The sequence below is a fragment of the Kogia breviceps genome, chromosome 3, assembly GCF_026419965.1.
Source record: "Kogia breviceps isolate mKogBre1 chromosome 3, mKogBre1 haplotype 1, whole genome shotgun sequence".
Lineage (NCBI taxonomy): Eukaryota > Metazoa > Chordata > Mammalia > Artiodactyla > Physeteridae > Kogia > Kogia breviceps.
In genome coordinates this window covers 174,230,951-174,247,896 of record NC_081312.1, presented here as the reverse complement: position 1 = coordinate 174,247,896, position 16,946 = coordinate 174,230,951, and the positions used below count along the sequence as shown (strand labels likewise).

At 37.0% G+C, this 16,946-nt stretch overlaps 1 protein-coding gene across 14 annotated transcripts in view; it reads left to right on the top strand.

Annotated features, from left to right (window-relative positions):
• NEBL (nebulette) overlaps positions 1-16,946 on the top strand; it is a 353,899-nt gene that overhangs the window by 277,171 nt on the left and 59,782 nt on the right. For 10 of the 14 annotated variants that reach the window (XM_067030375.1, XM_067030380.1, XM_067030379.1 and 7 more), the window contains 5 exons: positions 5,866-5,979; positions 7,578-7,679; positions 12,060-12,164; positions 13,942-14,049; positions 16,492-16,602. The exons of 3 other annotated variants lie outside the window; for them this stretch is intronic. In XM_067030375.1, the coding sequence (XP_066886476.1) occupies positions 5,866-5,979; positions 7,578-7,679; positions 12,060-12,164; positions 13,942-14,049; positions 16,492-16,602 (540 nt within the window). The remainder of the gene's footprint in view (positions 1-5,865; positions 5,980-7,577; positions 7,680-12,059; positions 12,165-13,941; positions 14,050-16,491; positions 16,603-16,946) is intronic. One more of the 14 variants, XM_067030377.1, reaches the window with a different exon arrangement.

Sequence of the window (16,946 nt, the reverse complement as noted above, 5' to 3'; positions counted from 1 at the left end):
TATTTATAAGTATCTCAAATATTAGGGCAGTAATTATTGAAGTCATCATCTTAAAAAAATTATTCTAAGAGTGGTTATTTTGTTTTCATATTCATAGATCATCTTAATTTATGAATTGGAATTTGTCTATGTGATGAATGGAATTCCTTTAGTTTTATAATATCAAAGAAAATTTTATGTTTATGGTAATTAGTGTTTCTTCTAAAATTGCATTTGATGTATTGGTAAGAGAGGGTTTTAAACCTAAACATGACTAACTAGGTTGATGTTAAAATTTAATAATAAGTATTGTCCTTAAATTGTAAAGGGGTATGAACTGGTTTGGAGACTCTCCCATTCTCCCTTCTGGGCAAGCACTCTCCCTTCCAACCTCCTTCCACCCAACCTTTGGCTTAAATGTCATGTCTTTGACTTGCCGATTTAAATTATATTGCTCTTTTCCCCTTTATTCTGTTTTTCTTTATAGTTCTTAAAACAATGTATATTAGTCATATAAACGTATATGTGTGTGTTTTAAACATCTGTTCACTACCACTCAGCAGGCTCTGTGGGGACAGGGTTTAATGGCGTTAATGGCACAGATTAGGCTTTCAAGAACTACATAGAGACTGATTAAACAAATTTCTCTAGATCATTCACATTTGGTTCAAAGTCAGTAAGGTATTATTTTATTATGAAAATAAGGGCAGAGTATATTTGGGGTAAAATTCCGACTTAAACACATGGATTTTATGATGAATTCTACATAAAAATCTGTTTTTACTCTCTTCCTCAACAGCTCTTAGTTCAGTTTCATCCAAAATTGGAGGGAGTTGATGCCCATGGATGTGTAGCATTGTGTTGTTGTTTACTCTTCATTTTCACTGATAATTAAGTGCACTTATCCAATTTTCCACTTCTCTCCTAGCGTATGTTTCTATGACTATGATGAAAAGCTTTCGTTCAGGGTCTGCTTTCTTTCTGCTTTTCTGGCACTTTGTGAAACGGAGCCATAGGTGATGTCACCAAGCCCAGCACTCCTCGTGCTGAAAGCTTTGAACTACTGAGATTGGAAGTCAGGCTTTGACTATTGAGACACAGCCCTGTGCAGATGCAGTTATGAGGAACTAGGTTACGTTCTGTCATCGCGGTTGAGCGGTTCTAGTGTTTTTTTGTAGCGTGTCCCTCTGAAAGTTCTGCTAAGTCTGTTAAAATTCTTTATAAAACTTTCAGGAGTTTCATCCCATATACCTAGCCTATATTTTTTTAGAAGTTGGCAGTCACTAACTCTTAGATATGATATTCACAATGTGAATAAAATCCGTCATAGGTATATCTTTTCATTTGTTCCCAGTGATTGATTTATGTATAAGGAAGGGGTAACATTGTGCCATAAAACCATAGCAAAGTCACCCAACACCTATTTCCTCTTGTCTCAAATGGTCTTAAAACTGGAAGGAAGATACTTTGTGTTTCACGGTTGAGTCGCCCATTATAATGCAAGGAAAGCATTGCCCTGATCCCTTAGCAGAAGCGAGTGTGCATGAGCGTGGGTGGGAAATAGGAGAGAACGTGCGGTGTGATTGTGAAGCTAGTGGGTGAGCCAGTGAGCGGACCGAACTATTTGGCTATTTTCTTAGTTCATTTATGTGCAAACCTTACAGCAAGATAAGAAACAGTTGGTATCAGTGTCTGGTAAATATATTTTTTATGTAATTCAGTTATTTTACTTTCTGGTTAATTAATGAGGGAAACTCTTGCATTTTTGTTCTTTAGATATCTTTTAAATCAGACCACACAGAGTTCTGAAGGTTAAAATAAGATGAATTTCCCAACACTTCGCTTATTATTAAACTCATTAGAAGTACATGAATGACAGATATACTTTAAATAATTAATCTCATGCTACAGAAATAACCTGGAAAGGTTAGACAGCATTTTAAAATTCAAATTTTAAGGTGTGTAGCCCAGTGCATAACAGTGGTAGGAATCTTTAAGAATAAAGTTCTCATAAAAATCTATTACAAGGCTATTGCAAAATTTGGAGACACCGTGAAAGTCACCTGGTCCTGCTCTTCAATGAAAGAATCCCTTCTCAATGTAATCCATCCACTTATTCATTCAAACAAAACAGTTACTGAACCAGATATTACACGCCAGACACTGTACGTGGGGTTAGATTTTCAAGGGTGAACAGAACAGATACACAGCCCATGCCTTCACCAAGCTTCGAGTCTAATGGGGAAGACCACCTCCAGAGACGGTTTTGCAGATAATTGCAGCAATGTGTGATGAGTGACCAGGTAAATCTGGGGTGCTTCAAAAATACATCCACCGTAAATATTACAGTTTAGAAGGTCAGAGAGGGCTTTCAGAAAGTAGTTACACTTGGGCAGATGCAAGATGTGTAGAGATTATTCAGGTGGACATTGGGAGGAGGTAAGGAGCGGTGATTTGAGCAGGAAAGCAGAAGGGGAAGACAGAACAGGAAAGCTGTTCCACTGGTGGACAGCTCAGCTGATAGAACATTTTCCTTATAACCAGCAGAAATCTCATTGGCTACAGCTTCTACCTATCAATACTAGCTTTACCTTTTGTAGTAGAACAAATGCTATTTTTCTGTTTTTGCAAATGTTTGAAGACAGTTACCGCCCGATTCCCAAATCTCTTCAGTATGGAACTCTTCAGCCTAGTAAGTGATGTAGAGTATGCGTTAGATAAATAATTCTTGAATGAATGAATGAGTAAAAGTCTGGCAGGAACTATAAAGTATGATACAGATGCAAAATGTTATTTTTATATCTATTGTTTTTCATTTCCTTTTGCATTTTTTTCTTCCTAATAGGATGTTGTTCAAACCAATTTATCAATGACTGTGGAGGGTGTGTGTTGGAGGACAGACTTGGGAAATTAGAGAAGTATTAGATATAGTTCCAACACCTGCCTCGGGGTATGACTCATTCTGAGTCCTAATAGAGAGTTGATTGCTTATCATTTTCTCTTTAATTTATGTTTCTTTAATAAACATATATTAAGTGCCAAATCCATTCAAAGCACTGTGTCAGGCACTAGGGATACAAAAAGGAATAAAAATCTATTTCTTGCTCACTGTCTGATGGGAGAGCAGACATACACAGTTAATTCATATATGTCCAAAACTTAGAAAATAGTCTAATCTTATATTTCCAGGGAAAACCCACCTTTAATAATAGGTTAGTATTACTAAAAGTGTGTCTTGTAAAACATCAGGTGAAAAAATGCAGGGTTCTGTTTGTATTGAAGTATTTAAATCTAATCAATTAATCCAGCTGAGCCGTGCTGGCTGGCATCAAGTTTTCTTTCAATTAATCATATTCTTCAACCTCAGACATCGTGAGTGTCTTAGTTATGTATTAGCTAAATGGCAAAAATAGGTCGTATCATCCTTGAGCACGGAGAGCCCATCAGACGGAGAGCCTTTGTACCCCCTGTAGTTGGCGGCACAGTTACACCAGGAGCAGACACAACACGGAAGGGGGTGTGACTTGGAAATTAATCTGACACAGAGGGGACAGCATACGGAAGGCCAGAGAGGGGCACGTGCAGCAGGTTCAAGGAACTTCAGAGCACGAGGATGGCCAGAGGACAGACATTAAAGGGGAGATTGGAGAGCTGGGAATGCCAGGTCCCCCTGAACCTTGTAGCCATGTCTGGGATCCTGGTCTTCATGCTAAGCCCAATAAGAAGTGAGTTTAAGCATGTATGTGACTCACTCAGATTTGCTTTTGGAAGAGGTTACTGACTCCAGGCCTGATGGAGTATGTCTGGGTCACCGCAGCATTCCCAAACCTCAGGTAGGAACTCATGCTAACTCAGAGTAGGAACCCAGTGCAGGCTCAACGTTTAGTGAATAGAGAGAGGAAGGAAGGAATCATGACAATGTAGATTGATTCCTGTCTTTCAGAAATTATGCATTTACTTGGAAAGAGTAAATGCTGCCAGGTTATATAACAGATGAGAATGTGTCAGGTTAATTTCCAAGTAACACTTCCTTCCAAGTTGCCTCTGGGCTTAGGATAGCTGTGCTGGGAACCCCCCGGGGGTGGGTACAAAGACAGTATGGTGGGCTCTCGGTGCTCAAGTTTTTGCCTTTTAGCTAATACATAACTAAGATGCTCACGGTGCCTGAGGTTGGGAACTGCGAATAACTGGCAGGAAATGGTGCAAGCCCACGTTACGTAGCAGCATCCGTTGATTAGACGGAAACAGCTACCAGCTGAGAGTGTTTGCGGCACTGTGCATCGGGCAGCCTGTTTTCCTCAGTAGGTGGAAAGTGTTGGTGAATCTGGCTGCATCGGGAGTCCCATTCTAGGGGAAGTCAGTTCAGAGAATCTACTATCATCATTAAGTGAATACCTTTCAGGCACTAAAACCTAGAAGAGACAAAAACACAGATAAGAATACTGTGAAAAATGCGACAGCAGAGGCGTGCTGAGGGAGGGGCGTTGTGTGTTTAGGGGAGGACCAGGTAGGGAGAGTCTTGGCTTTGGTGCCCGCTACTGCGGAAGGTAGTAAAGGAGGTCTAAATTTATTCCATTGGTGATGTTGGCCCTGATTTCAAGATAAAATAATTTTCTAAAAATCAAAGTTTTTGTTTTAGGGAGACCTTGCCTGTTAATTAGAATAAACGAGATTCTGCTTGAATTCATACGGTAAACTGAGTATCAAAAGTTATTATTAGCAAATGGAGCTGCAACAGAAAATGTGCCCTGTGAACCATCTTGACATATTTTCCAAGTGCGTTCCCGCCAGGGTTTTCACAAGCTCCCACTGGTAGCTACGCGGCATGTGTCCCTGAAGGGAGACCATCACCCAATACACACTAGATTAAAAGAGGTAACATGAGCCATTCCCAAACTGCTTTCTTGTAAAGGTTTCTGCAAGGCAGAGCTTAGGATGTAGAATAAAGGTGCATTCTGAATGTTGTAAGAAAACAAAATAGTGTAAGAATCATTATATAATAAAAATATTACAAGAAGACAAAAGAGCTTACTTTTGCTTTTTAAGATTTGTGCATCCTTTCCTGCCTACAGGAATAAAAGTGGATGTGAAATGAGACTTGCTATTTTTGTTTTATTTTTGTAAAGAATTTGTATATATATTCTAATTAGTTATCATAACGTACATTCACATATTTCTCTATTCATGGAGAAAAATATAGTTCTACATGATAAGTTGATAATCCTTCTTTTGGTTGTCTTAAGACTACTTAAAAAAAAAAATCCACAGTGAAGATTGAAGATGGTTCTGACGCTGAATACAATTGTGGAGTTAAAGCAGAGAAATGAAAAGTGACATTAAATAGACCCAGGATGTTTCAGAAAATGTAATCCCTAACAATGAGGTTTTGAACAAATGGGAAATGATGAGAAAAACCATGGTATGAGCTATGTCCTACATTTGGAATAATTCTTTTAGGAAAATTAATATTCAAATTCTGAGATTTAGGACCCATTTTCTAAATGTGGTAGATGTTAAGACATTTGTGGTCTTGATTTCTAACTGATCATAAATGTTAGGAGTGCAGAAGTGGAAACTGACATGTAAAAATCCCCAGATTTTAGTATATAATTCTTGTTAATAGGATTTGAGTTCATGCCTAATTGCATTTATGATCCATGTTCAAGTAGAGGTGTTTTTTAATTTAAAAAAACCCCTTTATGCCTGATTAAGCTTTATACGGGGGTGGGTGGGGTGGGTGGGGGGAAATACCAGGAATTTAAACTTTTGCTATCATACATTTTTAAGGTAGCTTTTATCTGATCTAATTAAAAATCAAACGTGTTACTTTGAAAGCTTAAAGGTAAATGTGCTATTTACTTTATCCTTTTTATTTCTTTTATGAAGGTTAAATACAAAGAAAAATTTGATAATGAAATGAAGGATAAGAAACATCATTACAATCCTCTTGAAAGTGCTTCTTTTAGGCAAAGTCAGCTGGCCACTGTCCTGGCAAGTAATGTAAGTTACTTTCTGCCTGGTGACTTGTAATTCACAGAAGATTATTTTCAGTATATTTTGATTCTTGTTTTGTCCGACTTGGCTGTGTGGTACTTGTGATACTTAATCAAGATCATGTAATTTCCAAATAATTTTAGAAAAAGCTGAAGCATATTTTCTTGAAGCTTTTCTGAGAAAAATTTCATATTGTAATTTACTATTAATGGTTACTGATTACTAATTAATTAATAAGTAGGAACAATATTGCTAATAAAACTATTATAGCTGATCAAGAATAGAAGTAGATTATATAGGTTTTCAGAAAAGTAGTGTATAGTATCATAAATTAGTGATTATGACAATAGTTAACTCATGTAATTATGCATGAAATTGTGCATATTGTAAAGTATACCTGGTGCATAGTAGTTTATCATAAGGAAATTTCCAGAAATTGTACTTGAGATGGCTTACAATTTCTTTCTTATCCCTTATGTAAATTCTGTGAAATACCTCTTCGTAAGTTTTGTTTTCATTTCATAGCTTTAAAAATAAAGTTTCAATTTATAAGAAAAGATGTCTTAATTTTTTTATTAGAATTAGGAAGAGTATAAAAAAAGAAACATGGAAAACATCAATTATTTTGCTATAATTGAATGATGTATAGAGTACCTTTTTAAATGTTAAGTTTGACTATTGTTGAACTGTTGCTTTGTTAGAGCATTTAAACCTTTCAACTCCTGTCATATCCTTGGGACTTGGTATATTTTATTTTCATTAATGTTTAGAAGGTATTGTAATTTGTGTTCATTAGCCAGCTTTTTTACCAGCAATTGAAATAGGTGTTTCTGTCTTTTAGGACCTTTGGGAATATCATAATGATTTATTTTTCTTATTTGATTTTTTTTGTGTGTGTACAAACATAAAGCAAATAGAGTTGGGATATACTTAAAGGAACCTTGAGCACAGTACTGAAAGGTCAAGGTTTAGAATCAATTGCCTGGATTTGAATCTTGCTCCACCACTTAATATTATGCTTTCATCTTTGTGCCTCAGTTTCCTCATCTGTAAAATGGGGATATTTAAAGTATTTACCTACTAGGATGTGGAGATTACTTAATACATATAAAGTGTTTAAACAGAAAAGTTTTTACTTGTTTACTTACTTACACAGTAAGTGCTTGATGTTTTCTATTATTAACATTTTATTATTATTATGTTTCCAAAGCAGCTGATTAAAGAGAAAAGAAACATTCTATATAGTAATAGGATGAAAACTGCCAGAAGCTCTTAAATAGACACAAAATATAACTGAAAGATGGTGGTAATTTCTAAAGAGTAAAGTGTCTATTTTCTTTATTTTTTGAAAGCAAAATTTCTGTTAAAGTTACTTGATTCTGACCACGTAAACAAAAGGAGTTAAAAAAATATTTTCAAGTCCCTGTAGTTTTCTTTTATTCATTCCGTAGTAAATGAGCACCACCTAGTGGTTCCTTGTAAATTCATATGTCAATTTCCCATTAAATAATACTTTTGTTGTGTTTAAAATAATAATGGCCATAATGCAAAAGCGTAATATTTTCTTCTCCTAGATGGTATTTTGTTCCATGTTATTTTCCTAGGTGAAGTACAAGAAAGACATTCAAAATATGCATGATCCAGTTTCAGATCTCCCAAACTTGTTTTTAAACCATGCTTTGAAAGCCAGCAAAATGCTCAGCGGAGTAAGTGGTCGTTTGTTGACAGCTGTAGGCGTGTGAGTCTCTGGAGCCGATGTGTCTGCAGTGCTCGTGAGCGCACCTGCTTTCCTTAGGCGAGCCCGGCTTTCACTCCTCCCTCAGTAACTCACTTAATGAAAAGTAGTGTCTCGCTTAAGTCCCACCCAGGCTGTCGCTTTACAAAGCTAGCTCTTTAATATCTCTTGAATACAAACCTTCTTGTTGAACAGCTACCCTTCCAAATGTTTGTACCAGCGTCCTTTCTGTCTTTCTCCTTCTGCTTTCTTTGTCTGTAGTAGATTGAAGCCACTTGGAGGTCAGGTTCTTAAGTCAGGGAACTTTTATTTTGTACAGGCCAGAGCAGGGTGTCTGGTATTCAGTCGGTAGCATAAAAGTTATCTTAGTCTAAATTATATCTTCTCTAAAAATAAATTTCAAGGGTGTTTGTGTTGATGCTATACTTTTACTCTTGTGAAGGTTTCGATGTTTTCTTCAACACAACTGGGAGGAGAGGGTGGTTTCCTCATGTCCTGATGAAAATATCTGTGTCCACCGCCAAGTGGTTCATTCCATCAGAGCTCACCTCTTACATGCTGTTTCTAGCACGCAGTGCATCTGAACCCTGACTTCCCCGGCTCTCATTCCTGATGAACCCGGCTCACCTGTGCCTGTATTTCCTACATCTCAGAATGGCCCACGGTGATGATGAACTCTAATCTGACTTCAGGTTATTTCTGTGCCTATTTTAATAATTACTGAAAAATTATCCAAATTTATCATATATCTGCTTTGGATCAGGCACAGATTTGATGGCAAAGTATTGATATGTTGGCAAAGAATGTGAAAAAGCGAAAACAGTCATCTTCAAGAGATGTACCCACGGTCATGCATGAGAAAAATCTGTAGTCAAAACCTGGTTCTTGGGCTTCCCTGGTGGCGCTGTGTCTGAGAGTCCGCCTGCCGATGCGGGGGACGCGGGTTCGTGCCCCCGTCCGGGAAGATCCCACGTGCCAAGGAGCGGCTGGGCCCGTGAGCCATGGCCGCTGAGCCTGTGCGTCCGGAGCCTGTGCTCTGCAACGGGAGAGGCCACAACAGTGAGAGGCCTGCGTACCACAAAAAACAAACAAACAAACAAACAAACAAAAACCTGGTTCCCAAACCATTAAATAATGAGATAACAGCTTCAGTTCAGGTTTAAAATGTCTACACTTGGCTTTGATATATTGAAACTTCTGTTCATTACTTTGTAATCCTCTTTTCTTCTTGAAATGTAATCTGCGTGTAAATAATTTGTATTCACGGAGATTACTTACTTAATTAATTATCTCTGGTCTCTGGAGGAAAAGCAGTCCATTATTCTTTCCTGTCTGTTGAGCAGGGATGAAGATTGGGTCAGGCACAGAATTAGACTCAGTCCCTGGATGCTTAATTCATGCTGTGCTGCCATTTCAATCAATGCTTATCCCCACCTCCTCTGCACACATGCCTCGGTTCCTTGAGTGGCTCTGTTTCAGTTATACATTTTCTGCCACGACTCATAGGTATGCTTCTAAAACTCAGTATGTTTCTGTGCTCTGAGCCTCTGCTTTCTTCATGTTTAGTCTTTGCTCATCCAGTTTGATCATTGCAGTAGCATTTGACCTGGGACTCTTTCTCATCCCTATTTGGGTTAAATTTCCTTAGGACACAAGGTTTCATGTGTAAATAAGCCAACAAAAATATCATGGTGGTAATTCAAAAATTTGGTAGCTAGGAAAAAGGCATGCCACTCATAGGTAATATTTCTTTTAAAAAATATTGACCTTTATCTTATAATAGTGGTAAAAAGCAATAATAGTAATTGTTTCTATTTTCTCTTCAACAGAGAAAACCCACCAAATTTGTATATTCCACTTGTTTTATATACCACTTATAAAGTTTAAACCTTCATTCAGGTTGCTTTTGCCTGAATTATAGATTTTTTTTCCCCTTCAGTCATAGAATTGTGACTGAACGGTTACTTCATGGAGGAGAAAGTTTGAGCCAAAAAAGGTGTCACTCTGAAGTTTCTACTTATTAAAGTTGCACAATGTTACACTGGCTCGAATTTATTGTACATCAGAATTGCCTTCTTTTAAATTTTAATGTAAAGAGAATTGGGATTTTGTTGATTTATAAAGGCAACTTAATTTTATTAAAAGATTGAGTAAGGGAATGCTTAAACAGACATCCTGCCAGAATTAGTTGTCAGTTTGTTATAAATGGCTGTTTTTTTAAAGACCTCTGAATGTCTTTGATATAAATCATAATTTTAAAAATTGTAGTGTGTAGAGTAAAATTAGTGCCTTGTGAGTTTGTACAGCCATACTGATTAAATTTTTGAGAGAACATTTTCCTTTGGAAAATAGAGCTGTATTAGCTTTCAGTTTCTTTTATAACTGCATAAATTAAAAATATATATTGTGTGTTACTCTGTGTAATTCCCACTAGGAGGCAACAGAGACTATTACATAAGAAAAAGCAAGTATTGGTAATCTTTTGCAGATCTTAGTTCAGATAGGGTGGTTTTGTTTTGGTTTTAAAATAGGAGTTTCTGAAATTCTCTGTAACTACAATAGATCATTGAGTTAGGGACAGTGGTTTTTGACCTTTTCTCAGTATATACCCGTTATCCCACACTTTATTAGTTCTGGATTTTAACTTAGTAATGGAATGTATCCTAGCTTGTTACATTCAGTTCATAACTCTTTTATAAATATATATTATGAAATAATTTGTAATCAAATTATAACATCTCTAATATATTTAGAGCTTGCTCTCTTGTGTCAAGATGTACTATGTGAACATTTTCATGAGCTTCCTGGGGGTGCTATCCTCCGTAATGTATTCTGGTTAGAGTTTTGGGAGACACATGTCCTAGTTCCCTAATTGGCTGAAAATGCCTCTGGGAACCATTGCTGCATCCCCAGGGAAAGCAGTTTTCACGTGTAGGCCACTTGGACCTTCCGTCCTTCCCGTCCCTGGCACTGGGCCTTCTTCCTGCTTCACTGTCAGATCACTGGAGCATCTCCTAAGACCCAAATGTCCGAGCTCTTTCCTGCTCCCTTTCAAATGCTGCTTACCTCTCCCTCCACTCTACACAAAACGGCCATTTTCACTGAAATCCTCACTGTGTTAGGAGCAACAAACTTTAGCTTAAATCTCTGTAGACGTGAGTCTTTGAGAGTTACCATTCACCTCTAAAAGTCTCTTCCAAATAAGGCAAAATAACTAAGTGTCCAATATCCAGTGATAAAAATCAGGAAGCAATCTTTGTCTTATTGCTGCCTGTTGTATTTAGAGTCCTACACTTGCCAAATTTGGCATCCTTATCCATTCTGGTCTCTTCCAAATTCACCTTTTTTTAAAAAAAAAAAATAAATATATTTATTTTATTTATTTATTTTTGGCTGCGTTGGGTCTTCGTTGTTGTGCACAGGCTTTCTCTAGTTGTGGCGAGCAGGGGTCACTCTTCCTTGCGGTGTGCGGGCTTCTCATTGCGGTGGCTTCTCCCGTTGCGGAGCATGGGCTCTAGGTGCACCGGTTTCAGTAGTTGGGGCTCGTGGTCTCTAGAGCACAGGCTCAGTAATTGTGGTTCACGGGCTTAGCCGCTCCGCCGCATGTGGCATCTTCCCAGACCAGGGCTCGAACCCGTGTCCCCTGCATTGACAGGCGGATTCTCAACAACTGTGCCACCAGGGAGGCCCCAAATTCACCTTTTTGCCTGTATATCTAAATAATGTCTTAATCCAATTTCTTCACCTTAAAAATGCAACCAACCATACCCAGATTCCTCAGTTTCTCTTCCAGGCACCTCCTACCCTCTCCCTTTAGGAAAATTAGTTGAATTATTTCTCACCCTCTCATTTTCCTTATGAACCCCAATCTTTCTCAGGGCTGAACTGTTGTATACAACTTATTTTTCTTTCCTGACTCCAGCTTTCCGTTCCTATGTTCTTTCTTCTTTTCTTTCCTTCTCTTCTTGTAGATGAAGTTAAATACATTTCTGTTCTAGAATAAGGTCAGGACAAGCTGCCTTTACTTTGCCCACTTTGCCTGTTCACACAAGTCACGGGTTTTCTGTTGTCACTCCTCAGTGTCGCAAATATCTTTTACATTGTGTTTACAGCCAGTTGTCCTTTGCTTCTCTTGAGCGTTTTAGATGCTGTTCACATTGACCACCTAGAGCTGGTCTGTCTTGCATCGTCAGTTTAGCGCAGGGTCAGAAATCTGTACAACCAGCCATGGGAACCTGGTGGTAGCTTTGCAGTTCTTGTTGGCTTGCATTTTTCAGTTTGCGTTCCTAAGTGTTAGTTGCTCTCATCAGCCTCTTTTATTCTGACTTTATTTTCATGTTCTCTATTTTAGCGGGAGTATAGAAAGCTTTTTGAGGAAAACAAAGGCATGTATCACTTTGACACGGGCGCTGTGGAACACCTGCACCATAAAGGCAATGCCGTGCTCCAGAGTCAGGTATGCGACCTTCCCCAGCCCAGGCCCTGTAACACTCACTGCCGGGCACCCGGGCCGAGAATGGGCAACTGCTGGAAGGAATGTGCGTCGTGAAAAAAATCTCAAACACTACGCTCTCTATATTTATTGGGCCGGGGAAGCTTGAACCATGTTTCATATGCAGGCATTTCATAATATTGTAGTTACTATACACACGTTAAAACTTACAATATATGAGTTAATTAATTAAATGATGATCATATCTCATAATTTCAATTTTATAGTGTACTGATTTGTCATTTTGAGCTGCAAAAGTAATTTTCCAGGCACAAAGTTCATTATAATTTCTCAGTTCAATTATAAGTATATTAAAAAGGAACAACTATCTTACCAGTGTATTCTACGTTAATGTTTCTTTTGACTAGGAAATTCTATGTACTCTGAAAGAAATCTTTAAAAATATCTTTTTTCTTGAACACTTTAAAGTTGATAACTTCTTTTTGGTTCTGAATTTCAATGGTTGCAAAAGATGTTATTTCCAGCATCTATTAAGATAAAATTTTATATCAGTCTTTTAAATGTATCCCATGGAACATAAATTCCATAATGATTTGATATCCACCTTCATTTATTAAAAAAATATACAAACCAGCTCTCCTTTAAGGTTTGGAAATGTATGTGTTTTTCTCTTCTGTTCTTACTTTTATTTCATTTTCCCCACAAAATTTTATCCTAACATAATGTGTTATTATACTTCACACACTCCCATCGATCATTCTATTATACTTCTCTAAAACAAAAGTATTCCTAAAAATAGGAATTCTAAAATTTGTTATATTTCCTGCCACCACAAAGTTCTAAGTTTTGAAAAGGTTCTTCTTTTGGATTTAATTACCATTAAAATTATTATTATAATACAACTTAAGAACCAATTTCATAAGTAACTATTAAACCTAAGGATTTTAATGAAAATACATTTCTGAATGAAATGAATCATGATCAAAACTTTTCTGTGAATTTAATTTTAAAAGGTATATTGCTAAAAAAGCCAACCACTCTGACAGTTTACAGAATATAATTCTAGTTTTTGTTTTTAGGAGATAGAAAATATTGATCGTTTTATAAACCGAAATAAGATGGGGATTGGTTGTAACTGAAATAAATAATTCATGTTATGATATTATTAAATAATGCTTAGTGAAACTGAAAGAAGTCACATAAAAGCTCTGTGTGTGTTTCACTCAGTGTCTACGGAAAAATTCAGCAGTCCCAAAGAACGCTATCTTTCCTTTGTCAGAAAGAGAGAATCACAGCTATGTTTTTCTTGTTCATGATTTACTGCTAGGCATTGAAAGTTACCATGGGGATCTCTCTCTCTCTCTCTCTCTCTCTCTTTCTCTCTCCTTTTTTCTCTGTCTCAGGCTCTCTGTCTCTTTGTCTCTCTCTATATATATATGTACCTATACCTGTGTGTATAACGTGTGTGTAGACATATGTAACCCCACGTATATGATACATATCTATATATCCCAGCTGTCTAACTACTTATACAAGTCCTAGAACTACATTATTTAGTTCTAAATCATTTTTATCCCTTAAATTTTTAATATATTACCTGTTTACTTTCATTGTATATCATTAACCACAGAGAACCCAGTCATCAACCTAAATGGCCAGAAGAATGTGATTTTAGAAAATAGGGTGATTGGTTTTGCACATATATTTATTTGACTTCGCTCTATTTGTGTAAGGGCTTGTGAGCTTTATGTGCCTTTTATACTGTTGTTTTTCAATCAAGGTTAAGTACAAAGAAGAGTATGAGAAAAACAAGGGGAAATCAATGCTTGAATTTGTGGAGACACCATCATATCAAGCTTCAAAGGAGGCTCAGAAGATGCAGAGTGAGGTGGGTCCCTTTATTTTGTTATCAACTGTTTAATGCAAATTTGAGGTTTTATCATTGAAAGGAACCAGTAGAGTGGTTCAGAACGTTTAGTGGGTCCGGAAGAAAGTACCCTGCACTGGTTGGCTGTTTCTGACATTAGGTGTAAATCAGCTTTAATGTTTAACTGTAGTTATACATTTATTATATGCTGTGGAATTAACTTACGTTGGGGACTGTGTGGGTCTTTCATTAATATTGGCTTTCAATTTTTGCTATTCTGATTTCTGGTAGTGTCACTAGGGGGGAATTATCCTTTGCAGAGCTGAGACATGTTTTCCCTTAAATTATAGCCATTGGCTATTAGATTTTTAGGCTCAGCAATTATGTGTCTGCTCATCAGGGCTTGAGGAGAAAGAAATCTTCCAATGGAAAATATTTTTGAACCACATTTATACTCTAAAGATTTATACTCTATAATTTATTCTGTATAAATTGGCAGATAAATTGTATGCTAGAAAAATAATTTATCTAAAAAGCTTAGACAAAGTTTGATGTGGAAGATGTCTTTAAATGCAGGACCAGTGAAGTAGATACAAGAGATGGTTCTTATTCCTAAGGGATAAGCTTGACCATGTGCTTCTTTAAGAGCCTCCCACAGGTAAAGCTAAGTATGAGCTCAGGAAAGACCACTCATGTTTTTGTTATAGCCTATAATTAAGCTTCTCTCACTTTCTTCTAATGCCATATGTAGGTTTAGCCAGTGTGTCTTCTAGAAGAAATCTCTAAATCTGGCTTTGAAAAGTTCTTTGTCTTCTGTTCCACAAATAGAGCTCTCCTACAAAAAGCACACTTCAATGTTTTTTTCTATTTCTAGTCATCTACTGGCGAGTTCAAGTCATCATCAATCTTCCTTAGTGAATTACTTCTGTCAAATAATTTTTTTTTCAGAGAAGGGCCTTTTGAAGTGAAAAATATGAAATAAATAAATATACATATATTTGTATTTCATTTTTTAGAGTCATTTTTGGCCTCAAAATGCCCTAGATTCAGCTTTATAATTATGACCTCAGTTAGTTCCACATAAAGAGGACCACTTCTCATCACTGTTCTTTGGTGTGTCTGTAGTTCCTTTAATTCAGGATGTTTTCTTCTTAATTAGCTCTGTTAGTTTTTACAGAACATCTATTTCTCATGGCTATTCCTGGATTCTTTGTTAAATGGTAAATGGCCACGTGTAACTCAAATGTAGAGGAGGGGACAGCGTATTCTCTTACCCTCCCTCACAGTTTGGAGAACTTCTGTGTACAATTACCTATCCCTGTAATAAGTACATAATGATCCTGGGACTAGCTTTTCATTGTGCATTAATAGGAATAAATTCATGCAGAATTTATTTATTTGTATGATCTTTGTGTTGCAATTTGAATAAAATATTTAGCTGGTAAAATCTGGACCCTTGTCTGTCTGATAAATATTTCACATGGATGGATAGTTTTGTTATTTAGGGAGACTGTTTTTATAGTCATGAATCCTGGGTTTCCATTGATTTTCAAACGCCTAACTCAAATGTAGAATTTAGAGCCTAATAACCAAAGGGTGGCAATGTCAAAAAGGTAGATGGGGATGTGGATTTAGGCCCTCCGCAATCTGCTTTCGTTTCTTGTCGTGAACTCTTACCCAAAGAACAGTGTTTCAGGTTCCAGATAAGATTCTCCTCACAGTGGAACTTGATTCATATCAACTCCATAGATGGTAGAGAAATATTCCCAATGCTAAAATCATTAAAGGAAAATCTCCTCCAGCCTCCATTACATTTTAGAAATGGTCTCTTTTTTTTTCTTGGCTGTGCCACACAGCTTGCTTGCAGGGTCTTAGTTCCCGGATCAAGGATTGACCCCCCACCAACCGCCCCCCTCCTCCCCACCACCCCCCAGCCCTCGACAGTGAAAGTGCCAAGTCTTAACCATTGAACCACCAGGGAATTTCCAGAAATGGTCTTCCTTGAATTCACTTAAGACTAACATTTAAGAGCGATGATGAGGACATAAACGTTCATTCTACTTTGGTCTGAGTGGATTTCCATGCCTCTAGATTTTCTTCCAGTGGGTGGATCCACTATCTTTTGGGTGAACCAATCAGGTGATCCGGTCAAATAGCCAGTTGTATTGGTTCTCCTCCTGCAACGGGCTGATGTCAAACAATAACAGAGTCTGGGATGTTAAGTAGCCCCTCTCAGAATGCTTTCGTAGAGGGAGCCGGTGTACTTTGAAGAGCCTGCTTTTGTTTGGTAGAATTCTAAAATTTATGATAAAGTTGGAGTTATTTTCCTGTAAATAAAATACTCAGAGGTGGTAGAATTATATATGAAAAACATCAATTTTGTTCCGGGAACCCTTGTTCTATTATCTTTTCAACAGTCACTAATATTTTCTAAATTTAAAATCATATGGTCTTATCTAACAGAAAGTTTACAGAGAGGATTTTGAGAAGGAGATTAAAGGAAGGTCATCGATGGATTTAGACAAGACTCCAGAGTTTTTACATGTAAAGTACATCACCGGCCTTCTGAAGGAGGTATGAGCCTACTATTGCTATACAATTCTACAAAAGACATTTAAAGGAATAACCCAGGAAATAGGGACTGAACGATTCTCTACTAATTCTCTAATGCAGTGTTCGAGTTATTCAGCCATTACTCTTTCCCTCACTTTGAGCTTTACTAATAGAGTTTTCCATTTTCATTAAAAACAGGTAAGTATTAACATTTCCATTTAAAGATGAGGGAAGAAACTACCCAGATTTTCTGGAAAAACTTGAAATACAGTTTGATTTTGTGTTTGGGTTGTAGCTTAGAAGCTCTATAAGTAGTTTTACAGCTTTATAGCAGTTAGTTTTTCAAAAAAATATTTTCAGTATGG